Source organism: Aulonocara sp. 'chitande type north' Nkhata Bay, linkage group LG13 (assembly GCF_057382095.1).
Source record: "Aulonocara sp. 'chitande type north' Nkhata Bay isolate Kocher_YH1m ecotype deep benthic linkage group LG13, A_spYH_male_GT1.1, whole genome shotgun sequence".
Classification (NCBI taxonomy): Eukaryota; Metazoa; Chordata; class Actinopteri; order Cichliformes; family Cichlidae; genus Aulonocara; species Aulonocara sp. 'chitande type north' Nkhata Bay.
In genome coordinates this window covers 1,282,510-1,308,402 of record NC_141356.1, presented here as the reverse complement: position 1 = coordinate 1,308,402, position 25,893 = coordinate 1,282,510, and the positions used below count along the sequence as shown (strand labels likewise).

At 44.7% G+C, this 25,893-nt stretch overlaps 2 protein-coding genes and 1 long non-coding RNA gene across 9 annotated transcripts in view; 2 read left to right on the top strand and 1 right to left on the bottom strand.

Annotated features, from left to right (window-relative positions):
* Positions 1-109: 109 nt before the first annotated feature.
* rnf166 (ring finger protein 166) lies at positions 110-12,527 on the bottom strand. 3 transcript variants are annotated; one of them, XM_086258219.1, is made up of 7 exons: positions 11,952-12,523; positions 8,526-8,682; positions 8,301-8,417; positions 8,077-8,189; positions 6,777-6,891; positions 5,999-6,106; positions 110-1,308 (listed from the first exon to the last, which is right to left on the bottom strand). In XM_086258219.1, exons 1-7 carry the CDS (start codon positions 12,128-12,130, stop codon positions 1,243-1,245), a joined length of 855 nt encoding a protein of 284 aa, XP_086114345.1. In that variant the 5' UTR covers positions 12,131-12,523; the 3' UTR covers positions 110-1,242. The 3 variants fall into 3 exon arrangements, with proteins under 3 accessions (XP_086114345.1, XP_086114347.1, XP_086114346.1); XM_086258221.1 differs by lacking the exon at positions 6,777-6,891 and having other exon boundaries at positions 11,952-12,527; XM_086258220.1 differs by lacking the exon at positions 8,301-8,417 and having other exon boundaries at positions 11,952-12,516.
* Positions 11,757-14,020, top strand: LOC147315416 (uncharacterized). 4 transcript variants are annotated; one of them, XR_015124344.1, is made up of 4 exons: positions 11,757-13,027; positions 13,209-13,232; positions 13,329-13,391; positions 13,499-14,020. It is a non-coding gene; the product is annotated as an uncharacterized LOC147315416 (long non-coding RNA). The 4 variants fall into 4 exon arrangements; XR_015124342.1 differs by lacking the exon at positions 13,209-13,232 and having other exon boundaries at positions 11,757-12,400; XR_015124343.1 differs by lacking the exon at positions 13,209-13,232.
* A 680-nt stretch (positions 14,021-14,700) lies between these two features.
* Positions 14,701-25,893, top strand: part of ctu2 (cytosolic thiouridylase subunit 2 homolog (S. pombe)) — a 13,222-nt gene continuing 2,029 nt past the window's right edge. Inside the window, exons 1-15 of one of the 2 annotated variants that reach the window (XM_086258215.1) lie at positions 14,701-14,911; positions 16,803-16,877; positions 18,997-19,075; positions 19,214-19,273; positions 20,296-20,356; positions 20,482-20,591; positions 20,707-20,948; positions 21,080-21,215; positions 21,320-21,451; positions 22,724-22,815; positions 22,925-23,022; positions 24,114-24,212; positions 24,296-24,398; positions 25,052-25,118; positions 25,520-25,578. In XM_086258215.1, the coding sequence (XP_086114341.1) occupies positions 14,856-14,911; positions 16,803-16,877; positions 18,997-19,075; positions 19,214-19,273; positions 20,296-20,356; positions 20,482-20,591; positions 20,707-20,948; positions 21,080-21,215; positions 21,320-21,451; positions 22,724-22,815; positions 22,925-23,022; positions 24,114-24,212; positions 24,296-24,398; positions 25,052-25,118; positions 25,520-25,578 (1,469 nt within the window). In that variant the 5' untranslated portion in view covers positions 14,701-14,855. The remainder of the gene's footprint in view (positions 14,912-16,802; positions 16,878-18,996; positions 19,076-19,213; positions 19,274-20,295; positions 20,357-20,481; positions 20,592-20,706; positions 20,949-21,079; positions 21,216-21,319; positions 21,452-22,723; positions 22,816-22,924; positions 23,023-24,113; positions 24,213-24,295; positions 24,399-25,051; positions 25,119-25,519; positions 25,579-25,893) is intronic. The other variant, XM_086258216.1, reaches the window with a different exon arrangement.

Genomic DNA, 25,893 nt, shown 5'->3' with positions numbered 1-25,893 from the left:
CGGGCTTTCAGTTTCACGTGGCAACAGGAAACACCTGCACACGTGTGCGCTCCAGTCAGAAACACCGTCAGAGGAACATGCAATAGAGGAAAGTACAAAGAAGGCAATGTTGTAGAAACCTCGTGAATCATTACTTTTATTTCGTGCTCCCAGCAGGAACATGTTTATTCTGGAGACACTCCACCACGTTCAAACGCAGATACATCTTAAAATCTCGACATTCATGTCTGACATCGTCCAGCTGAGTCTGTGGACATTACATCACGTGTGGGCTGATCACAGTTCATTTTACTCGCCGACGACTGTTGTGTTCAGGTTGCTATGGTGACCTAATGGCAGCCACGTTCAAAACAATGAAAACAGTTCATTAAACCTCAGCATCGGCTGCTCACTGACGCTCCTCTGCTCGCAGGTCAGACCTGCTCAAAGATTTCATCAGCTGTCAAACGAAACCTGACAAAAGTGCAGGAAACAACAGGAAGGTTGTGCTGCGGCCGTGTTACATGCAGAGGAAACACAGACGTGTCCAAAGCTGCAGAAACACGTTGGCTGCATCAGGTTCAACAGAGCGTCAAACTCGCACCTTATAGAGCACCTTTCTAAACTCGCCTCGTTCACACCATCAAGCACTTTCTTCTGTGTAAGTGCTTTCTGTCTGACACGGACGGATGCATCGGGGAGCAACGGGGGCCAGGCCCTTGCCCGAGGGTATTTGGCATGCAGACTGGAGCAGACGGGGATCGAACCACCAACCTTCCAGTTAGTAGGTGACCTGCTCTGCCAGGAGGGACACGGGGTGGCTGTGCTGAGCAGATAACCAGCAGATCAGCACTCAGTGGCTTCCCAGCAGCTTACCACAGAATTACGTCCAAGCAAAGGTTTGTTAGCTGAACTCTGCTGGGTTCACTGGCTCTCTGAGATCTAACCTCGAGCAGCAGCCAGTCAGAAGCCTGACCTTTCTGAGGGTTTGACATCAGCAGTATGTGTCGTCTTCAGGAAGGTAGTGATCCTTATTGCAGCTGTGAAGTGAAGCTGACGATGGGCGGAGCACAAAGATGCAGACTGGAATTTATTTAAAAAACAAACATGTTTCAGGATGTGTATGGAGCTGTGGTCTGTGGTGGAGCTCCTGTACACACTCCATGAACCAGGCTAGCTCAGCTGTGTCTGCTGGGTGGATGATAGCCTCGACCTCCCAGAAGGATCAACAGAAGTACAGAGGGGGCAGTGGTGTGAGCTCGGTCAGTTTTCAGTCAGTGATAGTGCCAAAGCTGCTTGCAGCGCTGCCTCTTCATCGATGCTGTAGTCCTGACCAAATACAGAAAGCACTGATTACTGTACGAATGTATCTGCCAGTCTAACGAGCTTTTGTTTAGACGCTCTGTGATTCAGATCGTTGAACTGTCAGGATTTACAGCCTTACAGTCTGAATTTCTCCAAAGACACTTTTCTTCATTTTGTTTTCTTATAAATGATCATGTTTTACTTTTCTTTCAGTCAGAGTTTCTGTCCAGCTGCACACACTCTGCAGCAGCAGCTTCACTTCAGTTTGATCACAAGGTGCCAATTTACTTTATTAATACAGCCCCGAATCAACGCAGCAGTTGCCTCAGGGCGCTTTAGGTGCCATCCACCGATTGGTCAAAAAGTACGGGGCCATGTACACATACGTACACGTACTTTGGCAGCCCCACCCTATAACTTGGTTTGTCACTTCATGACTGCATACTGTGGTTAAAAGCACATGTTTCTGATAAAGTCGTTATACAGTCGTTATAAAGTCGTTATACAGTCGTTATAAAGTCGTCATAAAGTCGTTATAAAGTCGTCATACAGTCGTTATACAGTCGTTATACAGTCGTCATAAAGTCGTTATACAGTCGTCATACAGTCGTCATACAGTCGTCATACAGTCGTTATGCAGTCGTTATAAAGTCGTCATACAGTCGTTATACAGTCGTTATACAGTCGTCATAAAGTCGTCATATAGTTGTCATAAAGTCGTCATACAGTCGTCATAAAGTCGTTATACAGTCGTCATAAAGTCGTCATATAGTCGTCATAAAGTCGTTATACAGTCGTCATACAGTCGTTATACAGTCGTTATAAAGTCGTCATACAGTCGTTATACAGTCGTCATAAAGTCGTCATATAGTTGTCATAAAGTCGTCATACAGTCGTCATAAAGTCGTTATACAGTCGTCATAAAGTCGTCATATAGTCGTCATAAAGTCGTTATACAGTCGTCATACAGTCGTTATACAGTCGTCATACAGTCGTTATGCAGTCGTTATAAAGTCGTCATACAGTCGTTATACAGTCGTTATACAGTCGTTATAAAGTCGTCATAAAGTCATTATACAGTCGTCATAAAGTCGTCATATAGTCGTCATACAGTCGTCATACAGTCGTCATACAGTCGTTATGCAGTCGTTATAAAGTCGTCATACAGTCGTCATACAGTCGTTATACAGTCGTTATACAGTTGTCATAAAGTCGTCATATAGTTGTCATAAAGTCGTCATACAGTCGTCATACAGTCGTTATACAGTCGTTATAAAGTCGTCATAAAGTCGTCATACAGTCGTTATACAGTCGTCATAAAGTCGTCATATAGTTGTCATAAAGTCGTCATACAGTCGTCATAAAGTCGTCATATAGTCGTCATAAAGTCGTTATACAGTCGTCATACAGTCGTTATACAGTCGTCATACAGTCGTTATGCAGTCGTTATAAAGTCGTCATACAGTCGTCATACAGTCGTTATACAGTCGTTATAAAGTCGTCATATAGTCGTCATATAGTCGTCATACAGTCGTTATACAGTCGTTATACAGTCGTCATAAAGTCGTCATATAGTCGTCATACAGTCGTTATACAGTCGTCATACAGTCGTTATGCAGTTGTTATACAGTCGTCATAAAGTCGTCATACAGTCGTCATAAAGTCGCTATACAGTCGTCATACAGTCGTTATAAAGTCGTCATACAGTCGTCATACAGTCGTTATACAGTCGTCATAAAGTCGTTATACAGTCGTTATACAGTCGTTATAAAGTCGTTATACAGTCGTCATAAAGTCGTCATACAGTCGTCATACAGTCGTTATACAGTCGTCATACAGTCGTCATACAGTTGTTATACAGTCGTTATAAAGTCGTTATAAAGTCGTCATACAGTCGTCATACAGTCGTCATACAGTCGTTATAAAGTCGTTATACAGTCGTTATAAAGTCGTCATACAGTCGTTATAAAGTCGTTATACAGTCGTCATACAGTCGTTATACAGTCGTCATACAGTCGTTATAAAGTCGTCATACAGTCGTTATACAGTCGTCATACAGTCGTCATACAGTCGTTATAAAGTCGTCATACAGTCGTTATACAGTCGTCATACAGTCGTCATACAGTCGTTATAAAGTCGTCATACAGTCGTTATACAGTCGTTATACAGTCGTCATACAGTCGTCATACAGTCGTTATACAGTCGTTATAAAGTCGTCATATAGTCGTCATATAGTCGTCATACAGTCGTTATACAGTCGTTATACAGTCGTCATAAAGTCGTCATATAGTCGTCATACAGTCGTTATACAGTCGTCATACAGTCGTTATGCAGTCGTTATACAGTCGTCATAAAGTCGTCATACAGTCGTCATAAAGTCGCTATACAGTCGTCATACAGTCGTTATAAAGTCGTCATACAGTCGTCATACAGTCGTTATACAGTCGTCATAAAGTCGTTATACAGTCGTTATACAGTCGTTATAAAGTCGTTATACAGTCGTCATAAAGTCGTCATACAGTCGTCATACAGTCGTTATACAGTCGTCATACAGTCGTCATACAGTTGTTATACAGTCGTTATAAAGTCGTTATAAAGTCGTCATACAGTCGTTATACAGTCGTCATACAGTTGTTATACAGTCGTTATAAAGTCGTTATAAAGTCGTCATACAGTCGTTATACAGTCGTTATACAGTCGTTATAAAGTCGTCATACAGTCGTCATACAGTCGTCATACAGTCGTTATAAAGTCGTTATACAGTCGTTATAAAGTCGTCATACAGTCGTTATAAAGTCGTTATACAGTCGTCATACAGTCGTTATACAGTCGTCATACAGTCGTCATACAGTCGTTATAAAGTCGTCATACAGTCGTCATACAGTCGTCATACAGTCGTTATAAAGTCGTCATACAGTCGTCATACAGTCGTCATACAGTCGTTATAAAGTCGTCATACAGTCGTCATACAGTCGTCATACAGTCGTTATAAAGTCGTCATACAGTCGTTATAAAGTCGTTATACAGTCGTCATACAGTCGTTATACAGTCGTCATACAGTCGTTATAAAGTCGTCATACAGTCGTTATACAGTCGTCATACAGTCGTCATACAGTCGTTATAAAGTCGTCATACAGTCGTTATACAGTCGTCATACAGTCGTCATACAGTCGTTATAAAGTCGTCATACAGTCGTTATACAGTCGTCATACAGTCGTCATACAGTCGTTATACAGTCGTTATAAAGTCGTCATATAGTCGTCATATAGTCGTCATACAGTCGTTATACAGTCGTTATACAGTCGTCATAAAGTCGTCATATAGTCGTCATACAGTCGTTATACAGTCGTCATACAGTCGTTATGCAGTCGTTATACAGTCGTCATAAAGTCGTCATACAGTCGTCATAAAGTCGCTATACAGTCGTCATACAGTCGTTATAAAGTCGTCATACAGTCGTCATACAGTCGTTATACAGTCGTCATAAAGTCGTTATACAGTCGTTATACAGTCGTTATAAAGTCGTTATACAGTCGTCATAAAGTCGTCATACAGTCGTCATACAGTCGTTATACAGTCGTCATACAGTCGTCATACAGTTGTTATACAGTCGTTATAAAGTCGTTATAAAGTCGTCATACAGTCGTTATACAGTCGTCATACAGTTGTTATACAGTCGTTATAAAGTCGTTATAAAGTCGTCATACAGTCGTTATACAGTCGTTATACAGTCGTTATAAAGTCGTCATACAGTCGTCATACAGTCGTCATACAGTCGTTATAAAGTCGTTATACAGTCGTTATAAAGTCGTCATACAGTCGTTATAAAGTCGTTATACAGTCGTCATACAGTCGTTATACAGTCGTCATACAGTCGTCATACAGTCGTTATAAAGTCGTCATACAGTCGTCATACAGTCGTCATACAGTCGTTATAAAGTCGTCATACAGTCGTCATACAGTCGTCATACAGTCGTTATAAAGTCGTCATACAGTCGTTATACAGTCGTTATACAGTCGTTATAAAGTCGTCATACAGTCGTCATACAGTCGTCATACAGTCGTTATAAAGTCGTTATACAGTCGTTATAAAGTCGTCATACAGTCGTTATAAAGTCGTTATACAGTCGTCATACAGTCGTTATACAGTCGTCATACAGTCGTCATACAGTCGTTATAAAGTCGTCATACAGTCGTCATACAGTCGTCATACAGTCGTTATAAAGTCGTCATACAGTCGTCATACAGTCGTCATACAGTCGTTATAAAGTCGTCATACAGTCGTCATACAGTCGTCATACAGTCGTCATACAGTCGTCATACAGTCGTTATAAAGTCGTCATACAGTCGTTATAAAGTCGTTATAAAGTCGTTATACAGTCGTTATAAAGTCGTTATAAAGTCGTTATACAGTCGTTATAAAGTCGTCATACAGTCGTTATACAGTCGTTATAAAGTCGTCATACAGTCGTTATACAGTCGTTATAAAGTCGTTATACAGTCGTTATACAGTCGTTATACAGTCGTTATACAGTCGTTATAAAGTCTTTATACAGTCGTTATATAGTTGAGGATAACGTAGTGAAACTGTGAATTATCATGTTTCCAAACTGCTCGCAAACACACATCAGAATTTCTGTCCTTGTGTGTTTGCACAAAGAATCTTTTCTTTTAAAAAATCATTTCTAAAGAACAATGGTTCCTCTGGACTTACAACAAACGTGTCATATGAGAACTTGTGTCTGTGGAGAAGATGCTGAAGAAAGTTGGAGCTCTTGTAGCTGGGGTCTCCCCACGGCATGGCTGAGCACACTGGACACACCTGGAGGGACGAGCACACAGCCATTAAAGGACACACACATCACAGGTGCAGCAGGCAGGAAGCTGTGGATATAAAACAACTAGATGAGTGTGTGTGGGCTTTCTCATAGAAACCTGTGCAAACTGGCATCTCTATATAAGGCTTCTCTGGTCTGACCGAGCTTCCAGCTTTTCTTTGGACTATAGGCCGTGTTTACTGCATCTACTGCACAAACACAGTTAGTTTAGCGCCTCTGCAAACACAGAGAAACCTGCTTGGTGAGAAGCAGCAGTTCTAACTACTGCACCATCACGCTGCCTGCACAGGGCTGAGGTGAGGAGGGAATCCAGCCGAACAAAGGAGATGAGCCACACGACACGTGTTAACAGGAAATTAGTGAGTGTGGTAGTCTGGAAATCTGTGTTCTGTACTGCTTACACCTTACAGCCATTAACACCTCAGTAACTTCAGGAGGAATTCAGTGGGAGCAGGAACAGAACTGTAACTCCGAGGCAAAATGGAAAAGACTTTTCCAAGATTTCCTAAAGATTCCCGGAGACGTTTGTGCGGCTGTTTCACGGACAGATTAAAGGCAACTCTGTTCCTGACACCCAGAAATAATCTAGATGGTGCTGATGTTATCCTGATACAAACACAGTTTGACAGTCTGGTGCAGTCGTCACTATCTCACCACTTTGTTTGGGTCATTACGATGGTTTTCCATACAGTGCTTCACCAGTTCCTGCTGGTCCAGGTTTCTGGCCCCACAGAACGGACACACAAATGTTGACCGGTTTGGAATATTGCTGCATATAAAAGGACACACACACACACAAATTATCACAAGGCTGGGCCGACGTGTGTGCATTTGTGTCACAGTGAAGCTGAACATGTACAGATGTATCCAGTCTCACAGGCAGCTACGCTGTTGGAAAATGTGTCCAACAAATTTGAACTTGTATTTGGAAAAAGTCACAAACGTGACATTTACACAAATACACTGAGAGCTGCAAACTCACTCACACTACAGGTCTGTGATCACAGCCTCTCAAATCAGGAAGGCTCAGCTGTGGGTCACACATGTGCACTTTGGCAACACTTCACTGTGTGACCAAACTGCACTTGTGCTGCAGACAGCAGCACTGCTAAATAAAATAGAGGCACTTTGAACTCTAACAGCAGAGCAGTGTGTCCCACTCTGAGACACACCTTCATGGCCACTGAATCACTATCACGTTCCACAGCATTGAGTTAACACAGGAAGTTTGTGTCAACTTCAGTTGTGTTATTGGCTGTAAATAAAACAGACGTGACACAAAACATGAATGAATTGAACACACACAGTGGGCTCGAGAAGGAAAGTACTGATTAATCTTTTAGCGACAGCAGCAGTGTCTCTGATACTATCGACATTTGGATCAAGCCGCACACCTCTGGAGGCTGTTACACACCGAATGTGTTGCAATAAAAACATGAAACCATAAACGTTTCCAGATCCAGACTTGCTGTGTGATGTAGTGCAGTGTAAAGCTGCACTGTGAAGAGAATGAAGTGGACATGAAACGATGATAACGCTGATACAGGACTGAACTGAGAGTCCTTCCAGCTGACACGCGCAGGCAGCAGCAGGGAGGACGTCTCGGCCGAGCAGTGGAAGCTGAATCGTGGCCACGATTCAGGATGTTAGTGGGGCACTGAGAGCTGACTGACCCAGAGCAGCAGCTAGCTGAGTGTCTCAGATAACACAGCATTAGTGCACACTGCTATTTACACTACCAGTGTGCAGTATGACTGTGCTTGCTGCCAAATGCAGGGTCTGATTGGTCACACTGGTTTCTTTGGATCTAAAAAATCCAAAATATCGAGCTTGGTTCTAAGAAGTGCCTCAAATCCATCCAGTGAAATGATGGTGTGAACGGCTGCATTCAGGTGAGGTGATTAAAGTATCATGTATCAGCTGTGCTGCATGAACATGGTTGCAGTGTGGGTACCTTGGTATAGGCTGGGAGGTGGGCACCACAGGAACAAACTTGGGACAGTTGGCCATCTGCTCCTGCACCTTGGAACAGGAAGCAATGTGGGACCTCATCTTTACTAGAGCCACCTGAAAGCACGCACACACCTGAGGTTATGACTGTACATGTATGTAAAGAGTCACAGTGACACTGCATGGAGGGGGGGCGTTTAGTCTGCTCTTCACTTCTATTCATCTTACTCTGATTCTCAGACTGTCGTCCATTTTTATAGTGACTTTCATTTCACCCATTATCACTTTTGACACGTTTATTTCCTTTTTCAGTTTCACAGTTGAATTTGCACAAATGGCCAAAGACTATAAATAAAAAAGAAAAGATTTACATTCACAGTGTGAATTGTGCAACAAATAATATTTTTATAACACTGTGGGGGTCTGTTATCTGCTGGAGCAGTCATTATCTACCTTCTTGTTACAACCCCTACAGGGTGCTTTATATGAAGCCAGCTGCTTCTCCACACTGGAGGACCGCTCCACCTTCTTGGGGTCGAAGGGCACGCGACAGAGGGGGCAGAGAGGTGAGGTCACCTGGAGACAGGGCTGCAGACACTCCCCACAAAACCTGGAAAAGCAAACAGCAAAGGTAACATCTTTACTCAGGCCAGCAGAGCGCTGCTGGCTCCTCCACTGTCATTCTCGTTTAAATCCATCTTCAAAGGATTTCTTTCACAATTAGGCTGTTTTTAAGTTTCCTGGGTAATTACATAAAAGTCACATGTCTCTTATTCATCAATGCTTTGCAGTCTGACTAAAACAGAAAAAACATACAGAAGTTCCACTTGCAGTTCATTCAAAGCTGTTGTCAAATATTTAGCTGAGCTCAGGTGGCAGTAAAACTCGGAGGAACCCAAAGGAAACCATCCAAATTTGTGGCTCAAGCACTTAATGATCAGATGGGTGTTGCTATTCTTCTTTCTGTTTATTCATTTTCCTTCTTCCTTCCTGTACTTGACCAAGGACTGAACAAGTTAAACAAACCTGCACAGACAGCATGCTAACAGTCAACAAGAGCCCAGCTGAGTGAGTGCAGACCCCAGCACACAGAACTTCAACACATATCTATCAATTTAAATATACTTAAAAAAATCAAGACGTAGTCCTGTGTTTATGAGCTCATGAACAATAGTTTACATAAAAGACGGCTGCTATAAACATCTGATTTAAAGATACAAGCTCTTAAATAATCAGGCCCCATCTTATCTTAATGACCTTGTAGTACCATATCAGCCTATTAGAGCACTTCGCTCTCGCTCTGCAGGCCTACTTCTTGTTCCCAGAGTATTTAAAAGTAGAATGGGAGGCAGAGCCTTCAGTTTTCAGGCCCCTCTTCTGTGGAACCAGCTTCCAGTTTGGATTCAGGAGACAGACACTATCTCTACTTTCAAGATTAGGCTTCAAACTTTCCTTTTTGCTAAAGCATATAGTTAGGGCTGGACCAGGTGACCCTGAATCCTCCCTTAGTTATGCTGCAATAGACTTAAGCTCCCATGATGCACTGGGTGTTTCTTCTTCACTCACTATGTGTTAACAGACCTCTCTGCATTGAATCATATCTGTTATTAACCTCTGTCTCTCTTCCACAGCATGTCTTTATCCTGTCTTCCTTCTCTCATTCCAACCAATCACAGCAGATGGCCCCGCCCTCCCTGAGCCTGGTTCTGCTGGAGGTTTCTTCCTGTTAAAAGGGAGTTTTTCCTTCCCACTGTCGCCAAAGTGCTGCTCATAGGGGGTCATATGATTGTTGGGTTTTTCTCTGTATCTATGAAGCGCCTTGAGGCGACTTTTGTTGTGATTTGCTGTATAAATAAAACTCAAATGAACTGAATTGAACGAACATGATGCTGCACATTAAACAGTATACACAGTATTTAAAACGAGCTCAGTCTTAAACATATGAAGCACTAACATTAATTGATTGAACATGGGGACACATTTTTCTGCAGGATAATTATTTTTATTCTTCACAATAGAGTTTTTTGTGTACTGAGGTGATTCATAAATGGAAAGGTCTGTAAAATTCCTCCACTGCTTGTTATTTTCAGCTAATAATAAATGCTTGGTGAATGCTGTCACTGCATTCAGCTAGAACATCACGTCAGTAGTAACGGCACCCGGGTATTAACATTAAATCAGTGTGCAACTAAACAGTGTCGGAGTTTGTGGTTTTCTCTGGTCTTTCCCAGTCAGAGCAGCAGGGACACGTTCAGCTCTCACTTCTAAAAATCTGTCCAACTTTATTAAAACCTCCAAAATGTGACAATCCAGAGTTGGGACCAGGAAGCAGAGCAGTCTGCTATCTTCTTTGTGCTGGACTACAGCGAGTAGATGCAGACTCACCCGGCCTACAAACGCTCCACAGCATACAATCTGTGTTCGATTCAATTTAATGGATATTTAATATATTTTATTTAATGGAGGTATATAAACCAAACTACAGATATTTCACAGCCAGGACATCACAGAGTGTTAATGAGTCGACTATAATCGAAGACTAATATGCTGCACAGTGTATAACATGAGAGGAGCATCGCTGAGTCACTGCAGCAGGACAGCAGCAGTGAACCAGTCCTGATGTAAACAGGACTATATGATATTTATGCTGACACAACATAAATAAAATGAGCCTTGATTCTGTGTTTCTGTGTCGCTGCTGAAACGATTTCTGTCTCAGCACACTAAAGAGCTGACATCTCTTTACCAGCCTCTTCAAGGCTGGAAGAAACAGATTGCAAACCACCTTTACTGAGGTCAAGTGTGTCTCTAACACAGTTTATTCAAAAATAGAAACAGAGATGATGACAACCAGATGCCGAAGATCTAAAATTATTATTCAAAGCTGCAGAGAGTGATGCACATGATGGGACATCGTGCTGAAAGTTCAGCTTAGAAGGAGCGAAGAAAAGAAATCAACTTAATCAAAGAACTGAGAGCCAGCAAATGTGACAGGAAGGAAAAGGATTCAGAGCACTGGGTTTATCCAGAAAACTCCCACAAACACGAGTGTCAACAGAGCATCAGCACGAAATGAGCTGAAGGAGTACTAGGACCAAGTCAAGAGAAGAAATATTGTTGACCATTCTGAGATTAAAGTCAGAAATGTGACCTAAAAGCTGAGTTTTTAAAAGCAGACGATCGTTGTTGTTCAGTGAGTCCTGTAATCTCCCCGTGTGGAACCAACACTCGTCGGTACACTTCAACCTTTGGAGACCGTTACTCTGAAATCTGGATTAGTGAAATATTTATCCATTCTTGTCTTAAACTGACAGGATGTTGCCATCATTTTAAAAATAGAAACGACTGGCATTTAGGTCCTGCATGTTAAACCCTTTTGTACGTGTGTGGAGGGGAACGTGAGAGAACAACACTGCACACTCCATCTGCTTTCAGCTGCTCTCTGCAGCAAGTAGCTGAACTGGTTTGAACCCAGTTCCTGGCACAACCCGAGGATGAGGCCAAGATTGAACTCTAGGTCTTCTGCTTGTTTGGCTCACCAGTGGGCCTACTGGTGTCACGCACAGTTATAGTTTAATATGACAGTCTTGTAGTGCTGACAATGGATAAGTTACCGTTTATAAACATTTTACTGTCATCTGAAAGTGTGCGCGTGCATGCACATATAAACTCCGTGCACGCACGCGCACGGATCGTCGTGTTCGGGCTCGGTGCCGTCAGAGGATGCTGATGGACACATAAACTTACTCAGGTCAGCTGCTGTAAAGACACACATGTGTTCTTCGATAGAAGACCACAGCTGGACATGAAAGTGACCGTTCACGGTCATTTACGTCCACGCACGACAGCAGAAAGCAGAAGAACAAGCGGCTACTTTACGTGTGAGCACAGCTGGCGATGCTGACGGGTTTGTGGTAGACCTCCAGGCAGATGGGGCAGGAGAACTGGCTCTCGATGCTCTCCGCCGGGGCTGCCAGCGAGCCCGGGCCGCCGTTGGGCTGCTGCTGCTGGCGGAGCTGGGAGCTCGCCGACACAAAGCTCCTAAACATCGCCATCATGGAGCCGCAGACGACCTGAAATCGTCGACAACTGCTCGGTGCCCGAAAGAGGAAGCGGTCCAAGCACTCAGACAGCTGGTAGCTAGTGCTTCATGTCGGGAGTTTGAACTAACGTTCTGCAAACATGATGGCTTTGGCTCGACATAAAATCCTCCACTGAGCACAGCATCACCTTTCCGCGGCTGAGAAAGACACGCCGAACAAGTAAACAGTGGGAGTGTTGTTGGCGAGTGTGCGCACGATGCCGCGAGGATGAGCTGAACAAACAAAGTGAGCTAGGAAAGCAACGCGCAAGCAACGCGCAAGCAACGCGCAGCGCCACAGAGCCGCTCGCTGTCAGCTGCCAGCGGACGCGCGCGAGGCAGCCACAACAAACAGCCTGTGCGCGCGATGCTTTCTGGAAGCTGGAGTTCTTCTTCTTTGGTGTTTATTGGCGGCTGCTCGGTGCATTACCTCCAACAACTGGTCTGGCATGTGGATCGAGCCTATCATACAAATGCGTTTGTCTAAGATGAAGAGATATTCCCTGATAATTTCCCGAGTTATTTCTAAATCAGTTAAATCTAGTTTCAGTTCGATTCTGTTTGGGTTTTGAATCCGTTGTCTTCCTTCTTCCCGACAGTGTCATATAACGAGCTGCTTTGCCTCATCGCCACAGTGCTCACGCTTTCCAATGTTTGCCTGAAATGAAGAGTGTGCGCTTCGGCCCAGTGTGCCCAAATCTGAGACATGAAGTCATCCTCTCCTCCTCCCCCGTCTCCTCGTTTCTCCAGCTGTTTGATTTCGATGAATATATCTGGTCTACTTTCTGAATTGTAAACGTACTAATGATGAACTGGAATCTGAACAAATGACTGGTCTTAATGGTGTGGTGTCTTCAACCCAGTGGCTGATAAGGTTACAAGCATTTCTCCTGTGTGTAGCGAGTCCATCATTTATCAGTTTCCCTACTTTGATATTAAACTCAGGTCAAAGTAAAAGCTACTCTATACTCTTTACAGTTATACACAAATATATTTCTGTACTGTACGTGGGTTTAAAGTAAACTCCTCATCCTCATTTCTCTTTTCCACCAAAGTGAAATCTACTGTAGCATCTGGAGGTATCCACAGCTGTATTACTGCTAAAGGTTCTATTTAACTTGAGCTTGATTGCTTTTGGTTTCACAGTCCAACCAAAACTCCTCATGTTTTCTTAGACCCAGCAGGGTTTAACCATTCCCCGAGTTGGATGCGCCTCCATCACCATCTAAGCTTTCCCGGTAATTTAATGTCAGTTGCTCTTTTCTAATATTAAGTACTATAGACATGCATACTATATACTTCTCAGAATAATTATTTCCTATCCTTACTTGTGTTTGCCTTCCAGAGAGAAAATCCTTGTCTACATTCACCCTGCGATGCCATCTTCCTCATTTGGATGAATAAACCTTGTCTCCACATCGTACCCTGTGCTTTTTCAATTTCAAAAGTGTCTGTGTCATCTTTGCCTGGCGTGCAGATCTTTACCATTACTGCTTCTTTCCGTTTCCCAGATTTTATTGTAAATAATATTCTTTAGTCACAAAGTTGACTTCTCGTTAGATAACAAACCTGATCTTCGTGGTGACTCTGATTTGAGAGGTCCATTTATTGAATCATTTACATCTGCGTGTTCTAATAACTCTCTATTCTCTGACGTTTCTCTTCCTGTTTTCCCTTCTACAGTAATATTATCTGAACTACGTATTTTTAACAGATGTTTAGCCACCAGCTATGCTTTTCTGTCAAGCTCCAAGTGAGCGGCTCGTGTTTCCCCAGTTCCGCACCTGGCCGGGGTCCTGGCCACTCCCACTCACCTGTTCCTCATTCCGTGGCAATCAGTGTGGCCTACCTTAAAAGCTTATGAATCCGATTTAAACCATCTCTGGAGTCTTTCATTTAAAAAAACCCAAACCCCTAAAAGAATTGTGTTGTTGCCATTTATTTATAAAGGTAGTAATGTTATGTTACCAGGGGAACAACAGCCTGTGCAAGAAAGGTTACATTAAACTAACCATCAGCAGGGATAATGTGTGTTTTTAGTTTGAATATGTGCATAGTGCATTGTCATCTAATACGAGATTTCTGGTATATGTAATGATTGCTTTTATCCATTTGCCTCTTTGAGGCTATGATAGCGGTTTTTCTGCAGTGATTCTGGGTTTCATTGATATGTGAGGGTACATAAAAACAACACTTACAGTTGCAAAACATTTAAACCTCACTGAGAAAATCTAAAATACAAAGTCACCATATCAGATAGTTAATAGTTACAGTTTGGTACTTAGTTTTCTTGCTTATATTTCGAAATGTATATAAAAGGATAAGCCCATTTCTACTTATATTGTTTATACTTAAAGACAGGGACAACAAAACAATGTCTGCGCCATAACGGCAACACTGAGGTCACGCTGTAACACGTTTACATCACCTGAGTGACGTATACACCTGTGTCTGCAAGAAAACACTTTCCAGGATTTTAGACAAACAGCCTACTCTCCACACCACTAGGTGGCGACATACCTCACGGTGTACCAAAGAAGCGTTTCCTACGTCATCAAACAGCGACACGATTCAGACACGAGCCTGTGGTGTGGAGGCAGTGGGTCAGTGCTGGTCTGCTGATGAAAAGAATCAGCTGCTGGAGCTTTCACTGATCTGGCAGTTGGAGCTCGCTTTGGCTGTTTTCTCTCCTAACGGCCGCGATGTGTCAGGTGGAGGAAGATTACCGGGGGGAGATGGAGCGCGCCGCCGCGCCCAGGTAGGCTGAGGTCTACAGTGCTGACAATAAGTATGTTTATGGATGATAAAAAGGCCCAGCGATGAAACGCAGATAAGCTTAGCTGGGATTTGATCGATATCATAACCGCATTAGTTTGGATATCACATGGAGGGGAATAAGAGTCCAGCAGCTGGGATGTGTCTGTGAATGTTGTAGCCAATTCATCTGCATCGTTGTGCAGTGCTAAGATCCGTAAAGCTTAGCTTTATCACATGCATTCATGAGAACAGCTTTAAATAATGAGTCTGCGATAATGCAGAGACAGAGCTGCTCATCAGTTCTGTCCGGAGCCGCTGGTTGAGTCTACGTCCAGATTTAAGCATCTTCTTCTTTGCTGATCCTTAGTTATTATTACCTCTAAGTATCTCACTTCATTTTAACCTGTACATTACAAATACATGTACTGGAACGTCCCTTAATAGCTTCAAGTTCACACTTGATAATATTGAGATCAGAGGAACACTTGTCCCAGAGCAGCAGGCCATCTGAGCCCAAAATCGTCGCTTCCCCAACCCGTACGAAAAGGTGTAAAAACATTCGTGTAATAAGTCAGGACGCCGTAAAAACTCCACCTGAACTCTGCACCGAACACCAGCCAGGTCATGGAACACCGCCCTTTACGTCACGGGCTGTGCAAACCGGCGTTTTGGGCCGTAGCTGAGCTCGCTGTGGTGGCATATCAGTGACACTGGGGACACTCGTCCACTTAATTTAAACTCCATTCAGAGGAGGAGTGCAGCCCACTCCAGTTCATCCAGGTTCACTTTGTTTGCCTCTGTAGATGGAGGAGGTACAGTCTGTGTGCTAAGCCCACCGTGGAGTTTTGATGTTTTTTAAACATAAAGCGAACAAAAGGCAGAATGCTGTGACTGAATCAGCAGACCTCCTGTTCATCTGGACGTAGAGAAACGTTTCATCATCACCAGGTGACTCCTTCAGTCAGTCTGCAGGTTTCCAACCTTAGACTGACTGAAACTAGCTGGGAGGTCAGTTTATAATCATCCATCCACTTCCGCTGGAGCCAATCCCAGCTGTCATAGGGCGAGAGGCGGGGTGCACCCTGGACAGGTCGCCAGTCTGTCGCAGGACTAACGCACAGGGACAGACAACCATTCACACTCACATTCACACCTAATGGCAATTTGGATTATCCAATTAACCGATAATGGGAGGAAGCCGGAGTACCCGGAGGGAACCCACGCAAACACGGGGAGAACATGCAAACTCCACTCCACACTGTTGCTGTGCGGCAACAGTGCTAACCACCGTGCTGCCCAGTTTATAATCATTGATGTGGGAATGATCATGATCATTGATCACTGGCCGTGAGTGCCGTTCACAGAGAGTTGGGGAATGGCCACAGGGCCCTTTGTTCCTCAGTCATAACCAGACGGGTTGAAATGTGGGGATTTTTGGCTGAGATGACCTGCAGGATTCTCTGGAGGTTTATTTATTTACACACTGAAACTCAGCATCACAGAAGCGGACCTCTCTCTCATATATGAAGCCACAGCAGAACTTACAAGCTTCAATGCAATTCCTGAAGTGATCCTGATATTAGGAAAATAGTAAAGACGCTGTGTTTACTGAAAATAGAATAAACGCAGCATATCAATTATTGAAACTGAGAAATGGTTTCAGTAAACACTTCACTTCAACAACACTAAATATGTTTAAAAATGCTTATCGTATAAATGAAAAACAACCTTAGTCATGCATCACTATTTGCTACAACTTAAGTCTTTGGAACTCTGCTGGAGGAACCATGGAGAACCACAGGGAACCATAGAGAACACAATCCCAGATCGCCTCACTGTCATCATCAGTGTCATTCCTGCTTTAACATGGCTGCTCTTCTCCTGTTTGTTAGTGTTTCAAAGAAATGTGTCAAATGCAAAGAGGCGCCTGCAGCTTTGGTCATCAGAGCAGGAGATGCGTACTGCAGGTAAGCTGCGCAGCATTTCTACATGTAGAGCTGTGATAACACTGAGAGCTCATCTGTGGTGGCTGGGGTGTTTTTAAGGTCAGCAGTGTGCCTCACTGCAGGGATACATGACTGCATCTGTGATGACGGTGAGCGTAGCCACCACCGTGCGCTCATGGACAGTGGAACAGACCAACTACAGGGTGGGCCGTTTCTATGGATACACCGTAATAACATGGGAATGGTTGGTGATGTTAAAGTCCTGTTTGTGGCACATTAGTATATGTGAGGGGCAAACTCCTCAAGATGGGCGGTGACCATGGGGGCCATTTAGAAGTCGGCCATCTTGGATACAACTTTTGTTTTTTCAATAGGAAGAGGGTCATGTGACACATCACACTTATTGGTAATGTCACAAGAAAAACAATGGTGTGCTTGGTTTCAACGTAACTTTATTCTTTCATGAGTTATTTACAAGTTTCTGACCACTTATAAAATGTGTTCAATGTGCTGCCCATTGTGTTGGATTGTCAATGCAACCCTCTTCTCCCACTCTTCACACACTGATAGCAACACCGCAGGAGAAATGCCAGCACAGGCATCCAGTATCCGTAGTTTCAGGTGCTGCACATCTCGTATCTTCACATCATAGACAATTGCCTTCAGATGACCCCAAAGATAAAAGTCTAAGGGGGTCAGATCGGGAGACCTTGGGGACCATTCAACTGGCCCACGACGACCAATCCACTTTCCAGGAAACTGTTCATCTAGGAATGCTCGGACCTGCACCCATAATGTGGTGGTGCACCATCTTGCTGGAAAAACTCAGGGAACGTGCCAGCTTCAGTGCATAAAGAGGGAAACACATCATCATGTAGCAATTTCAAATATCCAGCAGCCTTGAGGTTTCCATTGATGAAGAATGGACCCACTGTCGTTGTTCCCATATACCACACCAAACCATCACTTTTGTTGCTCCAACAGTCTTGGAGGGATCCATCCAGTGTGGGTCAGTGTCAGACCAATAGCGGTGATTTTGTTTGTTAACACCATTCACATAAAAGTTTGCCTCATCACTGAACAAAATCTTCTGCGTGAACTGAGGGTCCTGTTCCAGTTTTTGTTTTGCCCATTCTGCAAATTCTGTGGCCGATCTGGGTCATCCTCGTTGAGATGCTGCAGCAGCTGGAGTTTGTAAGGGTGCCATTTGTGAGTAGCTAATATCTGCCAAGGGATGTTTGACTAATGCCACTCTCCAGCGACATGCGGCGAGTGCTACGCTGTGGGCTCTTGCTGAATGAAGCTAGGACAGCCACTGATGTTTCTTCATTAGTCACAGTTTTCTTGCGTCCACATTTTGGCAAATCCAACACTGAACCAGTTTCACGAAACTTAGCAAGCAGTTTGCTAACTGTAGCATGGGAGATGGGTGGTCTCGTAGGGGGTCTTGCATTGAAATCTGCTGCAATGACCTCGTTACTGCGTTCACCAGATATCAACACAATTTCGATCCGCTCCTCACGTGTTAACCTCTTCGACATGTCAATGACTGTGAACAAAGAGAAACTTGTAAATAACTCATGAAAGAATAAAGTTACGTTGAAACCAAGCACACCATTGTTTTTATTGTGACATTACCAATAAGTCTGATGTGTCACATGACCCTCTTCTTATTGGAAAAACAAAAGTTGTATCCAAGATGGCCGACTTCTAAATGGCCACCATGGTCACCACCCATCTGGAGGAGTTTCCCCCTCACATATACTAATGTGCCACAAACAGGACTTTAACATCACCAACCATCCCCATGTTATTACGCTGTATCCATAGAAACGGCCCACCCTGCATAACTTTGCTTGGCATGATGCATCCAGCTCAGCCAGACTGGCTCTGGCCTGTTTCCACAGCCCACCACAGATGCTTCTTTGTCAGGTGGACTTCCTCCCTCAGTGGAGACGCGCGGCTCAGGCTGGTGAAGAATAGACGTACACTGGCTGCTGAGAACACAAAAGTTTTTTCTGTACTGTGAGCCCAGCACAGTTTCTGATGTTTGAAAGAAATGCGTTTGTACATGGAGGTCATGTGAGGTGTTAGCGTGTTTGCAGTGGCTGTGCTCACATCCTGTTTCTGTGTCGTTCAGGCTCTGTTTCAAAGATTTCTTCATTCACAAGTTCAAAGCTGTGCTCGGCAAGAACAGGATCATTTTCCCCGGAGAGAAGGTAAGTCGTTCCTGACTCAACACAACAAAATTCACTTTGCTCCATTTTATTGTCCGAGTTTGTCTTTGAGCCAGAATAATCAGCAGAAGCTGGAAGTGTTTGTGACAGCGTCAGAACTGTGTGCCTCCTTTGATCCAGGTCCTGCTGGCTGTGTCCGGAGGCCCTTCTTCCTGTTCAATGCTCAGACAAGTTCAAGAGGTGTGTCATTGTCACCACAAGTCATTTCACTTCAGTTTTATTTATATAGTGCAAATCACAACAACAGCTGCCTCCTTATAATGTAAGATAAAGACCTTACTATCATACAACAGAGAAAAGCCCTGCAATCAGTAGGACAAGCAGTTTGGTGACAGTGGGAAAGAAAAACTCCTTTTAACAGGAAGAAAGGCTCAGGGAGGGGCGGGGCCATCTGCTGCTACTGCAGGGGTGGGCAACTCGAGGCCTCGAGGGCCGCTGTCCTGCAGGTTTAGATCTCACCCTGGGTCAACACACCTGAATCGCACGATGAGGTCATCAGCAGGCCTCTGGAGAACTTCACGACATGTTGAGGAGGTCATTTAGCCGTTTGAATCAGCTGTGATGGATCATCATCTGAAAGCTGCAGGACAGCGGCCCCCGAGGCCTGGAGTTGCCCCCCACCCCTGCGCTGCTGGTTGGGGTGAGAGAAGAAAGAGGGGGCAAAGACTCGCTGTGGAAGAGAGCCAGAGGTTAATAATAAGTCATATTTAAATGCAGAGAGGAGAAACACCCAGTGCATCATGGGAATCCCCGGCAGCCTACATCTATTGCAGCATAACTAAGGGAGGATTCAGGGTCACCTGGTCCAGCCCTAACTATATGCTTTAGCAAAAAGGAAAGTTTGAAGCCTAATCTTGAAAGTAGAGATAGTGTCTGTCTCCTGAATCCAAACTGGAAGCTGGTTCCACAGAAGAGGGGCCTGAAAACTGAAGGCTCTGCCTCCCATTCTACTTTTAAATACTCTAGGAACAACAAGTAGGCCTGCAGAGCGAGAGCGAAGTGCTCTAATAGGGTGATATGGTACTACAAGGTCATTAAGATAAGATGGGGCCTGATTATTTAAGGAGCAGGATTTTGAGTTGATGCTGGATCCACTGTTGTGGTAGAAAAGCATGAAATATTATATTATAGTCTATCAACTTCTTAAAACCGGCATTAAAATATCTCTAACTGCCATAAATAGTTAATGATGTTCTTCACAGGGTTTAAGTCAGAAAGCGAACAAGAAGCTGAGATTCGTGCCTGGCGTTGCCTTCATCGACGGTACGTCTGGCTGCACACGGACAGTAAAGGCTCTTCTCTTCTATTTCTGCGTCTCTGGTGACGTTTTTCTGAAATGATTCTGGCTAAAAAAGAAACCTTGTAAAGGGGTGTGTCTTTGTTCCCAGAGGGTGCTGCGATAGGTCAGTCGGTGGAGGAGCGACAGAGGACAGTGGCTGAGCTCCAGGCAGTGTTTCAGGCTACTGGTTTCCCCTTCTACATCTTACCTCTGGAGCAGGTCTGTGTAGAGCCGGCCGAGCCTGCTGCTCTTGATGTTAATTAGACTGAAGCTGGTCACAGAGCGGTCTGTCTGAACCAGCGTCTGTGTTAAATATACGCCGATGTTCTCTAAGGTGCTGGACCTGCCCGCTTCGGTCGTGGCGACCAATCCGTCGCCCTCAGAGCAACCTGCCAGCGCCTACAAAGCAGCCGTGCATCACTTTGTCGAGACTGACGGCAGCAACTTTCCGAGGCCACAAGAACCAAAGAAGACGCTGCTGCCTCGCGTTCAGGAGTCGCACACGCTGATGCTGCAGCAGCTGCTCGGTTCAGTTAAAACGCTGACGGCCAGAGAAGAGCTGCTGAACACACTAAGGTCAGGCGTCAAGCACTCGCTTCTCCTACTTGTGATGCTTTTGCTGCTTAGACACGAAACGGTTCTTTGATTCCCGACTGAGTTTGTCCACCACGTGAGCCCCTGACCTGACTGTGTTGTGTTCCTCAAAGGCAGCATCTGCTGGTGCACACAGCTCGTACAGAGGGCTACAGCAAACTGATGCTGGGAGACAGCTGCACCCGACTGGCTGTTAAACTTCTCACCAGTATATCACTGGGCAGAGGAGCCCAGCTGGCCCAGGACACAGTGCGTATACCTCGTCACCTCGTGTAAAGGATCAGGTCGTATTCCAGCATTTAAAGTTTGACTTAAAGCAAATCTGCTCTTAATGCTGTCGTTGTTTTAAACAGGGTTTCTCTGACTCCAGATACGGTGACATCATATTAGTGCGGCCAATGAGAGACTACTCTGCCAAAGAAGTAGCTTACTACAACCATCTGTTCACTGTGCCCTATGTTGTTATTCCAAGTGTGGACACGAAGGTAAAGCATGAAACATTCAAAGTGTGTGAAAGGCTTTAATGTGCAGCAGCGTCAGAGCAGCAAAGCAAACGCTCCAGTCACAGCTGGAACAGCTGTCAGTCACAGCTGGAACAGCTGTCAGTCACAGCTGGAACAGCTGTCAGTCACAGCTGGAACAGCTGTCAGTCAGCCTGTGGGGGGCGCTGCAGGCGCTGCCAGCTCATTGGACGGCCTGTTCACGTAGTACAAAAACAAACAGGAAAACAGAAATGTTTCTGAAAGTGGTTTGTTTGTTTGTTTGTTTGTTTGTTTGTTTGTTTGTTTGTTTTAAATTTCATGTAACAAAACTGCAAACATGAACAGATTGTTTTCCTCCCTCTTAACTAACACACGGCTCGTCTGCTGTGTTCACATCTAACACAACACAGCTACACACATGAGCCACAGCACGTTTGCACTCTGCTCATATTACATCCTTTACACAACTTGTTTTAACATTGCACTCAACAACAAACACAAAGTCACTTCAGGGACCAAACTGCATCATATTTCTTCATGTTAACATGCAGGCCGCAAGAGGGTGTGACATGGGCCACAAGTGGCCCCCGGGCCACGGCTTTGAGACCCTGCTTCAGACCTGTGTTATGGACAGCCTGTAGGACGTCGGGTTCAGGCGTGCGCCCCAGAACAAACAGGATTTTACTCTCTGATCCCGACTTCCACAAATAATCAAGGTTATTCATGAAACGCGCTCCATCAGTACAGATGTGTACAGATGTGTACAGATGTGTACAGATGTGTACATGACCTGTGCCGCTGTGCACTGTTCCCATGGGACAGTTTCTGCTTCCCTCCTTACATCTTTGAACCATTCATGTTTATTAATGTCCTTGTTCGAGCAAAGCGCTCCATCTTCTTTTTCTTCCCTGTAACTAAACGACCTCAGATTAAATCCAGGCTTCTTCACCGGCTTATCAGGAAGAAGTCCCTTATTGTAGGTTCCTGGATGGTTAAGCTGGGCTTCATCATGAATACGATGGTTTGGCTTGAACTGTGTGAGCAAAGCTCTCTCAGAAACTGCGCGAGGGGAAACGAGGCTGCTAAACTTTGGCAGAGACAGAAATGGGTGTTATCACAGACGGAGGGAGGTTTTCTATGTTTGACGTATTTGTTATCATCACCTGAGACGTCAGGACCTTTGCTGTGTGCATCGTCTCTTCCTCTCCCTGCGCCTCCTCCAGGAGTCTCAGGGTTTCCAGCCTGTGTACAGTTTTGTTGCTCTGTGCTCCACAGACGGTGGATAAGGCCAGCATCCAACGTCTCACAGAGAGTTTTGTCACCAAACTGCAGACAGACTTCCCCTCCACTGTCAGCACCATCTACAGGTTGCAGTTACACACATGCTTCATGCACATCAGCGCTTTGAACATATCATGTGTGCTGCAGGTTTCCTCAGACAGTCTCGCTGTTAAACCCAGCACGTGTGTTACGCAGGACCAGTGAGAAGCTGCAGACTGCATGTAGGAAAAGGTCAGGAGCCGACGGCTGTGACCGATGTCTGCTGTGTCTGTGCAGCCTGGATACTGCTGTGGGTGAGTGAGGCGCTCCACAGGCAGCGCCAGCCTGCAGATCACTGACACACACAGGAGTAACTGTGCACATTACAGTGCTCCACTTCAGCTTTATTTATAAGCAGGGCTGCACATAAGGGGTCCGCAGGTGTGCAATGACTGTCAAAATAAAAGACGCGCACCAGATAAGAAGTTGCAACGCGCGTTTGGACTGTGATTGTCCGCTAGAGTGGGAGTGGGATTGTCACGGCACATTCTGCACCACATCTCCGTGCGCTCATCGTTTGTTTGAAGCCAGCTCACCTCCTGCAGCCACTTCTCCAAGAATACGCGCTTCTGTTGCGGTTCGGACGCCTGACATTTCTTTGGAGGTGGAGCAACACCAACGTAACTGCTTAGAGGAGCTTTCTTCTTCGACATCCGTCAGAGTTCTAAACAAATGTCTGTCCTCCTCTCATGTACGCAAACGCGCGTTGCAACTTCTTATCTGGTGCGTGTCTTTTATTTTGAAAGCGAACCACTGGATTATATCCCTCTAAATGTGGAAACAAGGCCAAAGTGCTGCAGCCACAGGACTGTAATTACAGCTTTGAAGATTATGTTTTCTTTCTTGCTCACATTCACAATGTTAATAACAGACTGTGGAGCAGTTCATACAAACATCTTTGAGCACAGAGCAGCGAGCCCACATGGTCCCATCAATAATGGATCAATACTCTGTCATAATCAGGAAAAGACCAGCAGACGCCATTTCTGCTACAGCTCAATAATCATGTAGAATAACGGTAATATTGTGGTAATGGCACGTTATGACCACCTAATTACAAAGTAGTGTGAAATACCAGTGTTATAGCTGCTGTGGTAATAAACATATTAATAATAGTGTAGTAACACTTAATGCTAACAGCATCGTCTAATATCTGTATTTAAATCTGTTTATATGCTGACTTGTGGCAGTGACCGCACAGGGTAACACTGGATTATGAGGCTCTAGGCTGCTGTTCATTGTTAGTGTTATAATCCTGGGATGAAGTCTCTGGTGAAAACCATCTGCAGGACATCGTTCTGGTTCAGGACGGCGCGACTGAACCGGTCTGTCTTCATCTTTTCAGAGGAGGCGTCGGCCTTCCAGGCCACGCTCATATCAGATCAGCTGTCCGGGTCCAAGTGTCTGCGAGGCAGCGCTGCTGAAACCCCGAGGCCAGAGCCAGGTACAGTGACTGCTTCAGAACTGAACAAGCTCCACTTTACATGGATACAAAGCTGTGTTTTTACGACGGCTTCTGTTAAACAGGGAGGCCGGAGTCGCCGCCTCTCACCGCACAGTGCTGTTCCTCTGCAGAAGGGCGGGGCTGTGGGAGAGCAGGAAGTGATGGAGGCTGCTGTTCTTCTGCTAAGTAAGTGTTTATTTTCTCTTTTTCAGACATATGTGGCAAATGTTTGCTAAACTGTATGAGGTGCATCCACTAGGTGCTGTGTCACACTCTGACACATTTCTTTGATGAGAGTCGGTAATGTAAGAAATAAGCTTTGACATTTTCTTCACTGGCCTGGCTTCTTGGTTACCTCTAGTTTAATCCCTGCTTATTTTGAGAATGCTGTAATGTTTAAAAATAAGAGCTAGGATTGGTCCTTCTCAGCTCGATTGATCTGTAACTGCTAAGGTTTGGAGGAAAGCTCGTGGCTAGGCAAGTTCAGGTTTCTTGAGATAATTGCAACCACAGGCCCCTCTGTGGGTATAAGACCTGTAACATTACAGGGTAATCTATTACAGTGGCAGCATGCTGTCATTTGGACACTTTCATGCTTTCATTCACACGTGCCTGCAACAAAGTGTTTGAGATTATATCCTGTAGGATGGATTTCATCTAAAAACCAGTCAAGTCCTAAAAGTGAACTGGGAGGAACGTCTTCCACATTTCTTCTTCTGTGCATCGTGTGCTCGTCTGCTGTTTCCTTTCTTCATTGAAACAGTTTTTGAAGCATCGACTGCAGACTCGTCCCTGTGGGTGCTCATAGCTGAGCTTTCTGTATTGCACTTGTATTACAGACTACCAGAAACAACACGTCTGAAGAGCCTGTTGTGTTACAGCTGTGCACTGACTGTCAGAGACATGGTGAGTGATGACGTGTTCGACCCTTTCATGCATGAATTATGACGACCGTTATTCTTCTTTAGGCATAAAAAAGATTTTTGAACTTGTACTTTTCAAAGACTTTGTTACACTTAGATGGACGCTGATGTGCAAGTGCGCCATCAACACTGACACAAATACATGGAAACGGCTGTCCACTGCAGCGAGGTCAGGGAGAGCGGGGTCATTGGTGTTTTTGTGTATTTGTTGGAGTTGTGGCATCAAGTAGCAACACTTCAAACATTATAACACATACCTGTGACTCAGACGTAGTCAGCCATCAGCGCAGCGAATAGGACGACCGTGAGCAGCACACACCATGTTTGGTATGAACCAATCAGAGTGTGAAGATCTGACATCCAGCCTGTTTGTTTCCTTTCCAGTCGACAGTGAATCACCTCCCTCAGTACATCCTGTCAGAGGCTCAGAGGAGGCAAAGGAGGTGGGGGCTGTTTGTTTCACTCTTCTTTGACGGCGTTTGCATCATAGTTAGGAACAGTTCCTCACTCTGAGGGCAGTTTGCAGACCTCCCTGCGTGATACTGACACTGTACCCATGATGTGATGTAAAGTATGACGTCATATTTACGGTGGCTTTGGGAAAGCGTGTTGGACAGTTTGAGCTGCGTGTTTGTCGCGGTCCTCTTTGCAGTCACCCGCCCTGAAAGTCGTCTGTGTTAGTTAAACCGACCACAGGTAAAACGTGCTGATGTGTAAAGACTGGCTTATTTAAAAAATAAAGAAGCATCACAAGGATG

Bases quoted from the DNA above. Each gene is read 5' to 3' on its own strand.
- rnf166 (XM_086258219.1), bottom strand. From the start codon at position 12,130: ATGATGGCGATGTTTAGGAGCTTTGTGTCGGCGAGCTCCCAGCTCCGC. The intron at 8,190-8,300 runs GTAAGATGAATA...GCGTGCTTTCAG, and splicing joins ACGACAGTCTGAGAATCAGA to GTGGCTCTAGTAAAGATGAG. The intron at 6,107-6,776 runs GTGAGATAGTGA...TCGTCCCTCCAG, and splicing joins GTAATGACCCAAACAAAGTG to GTGTGTCCAGTGTGCTCAGC.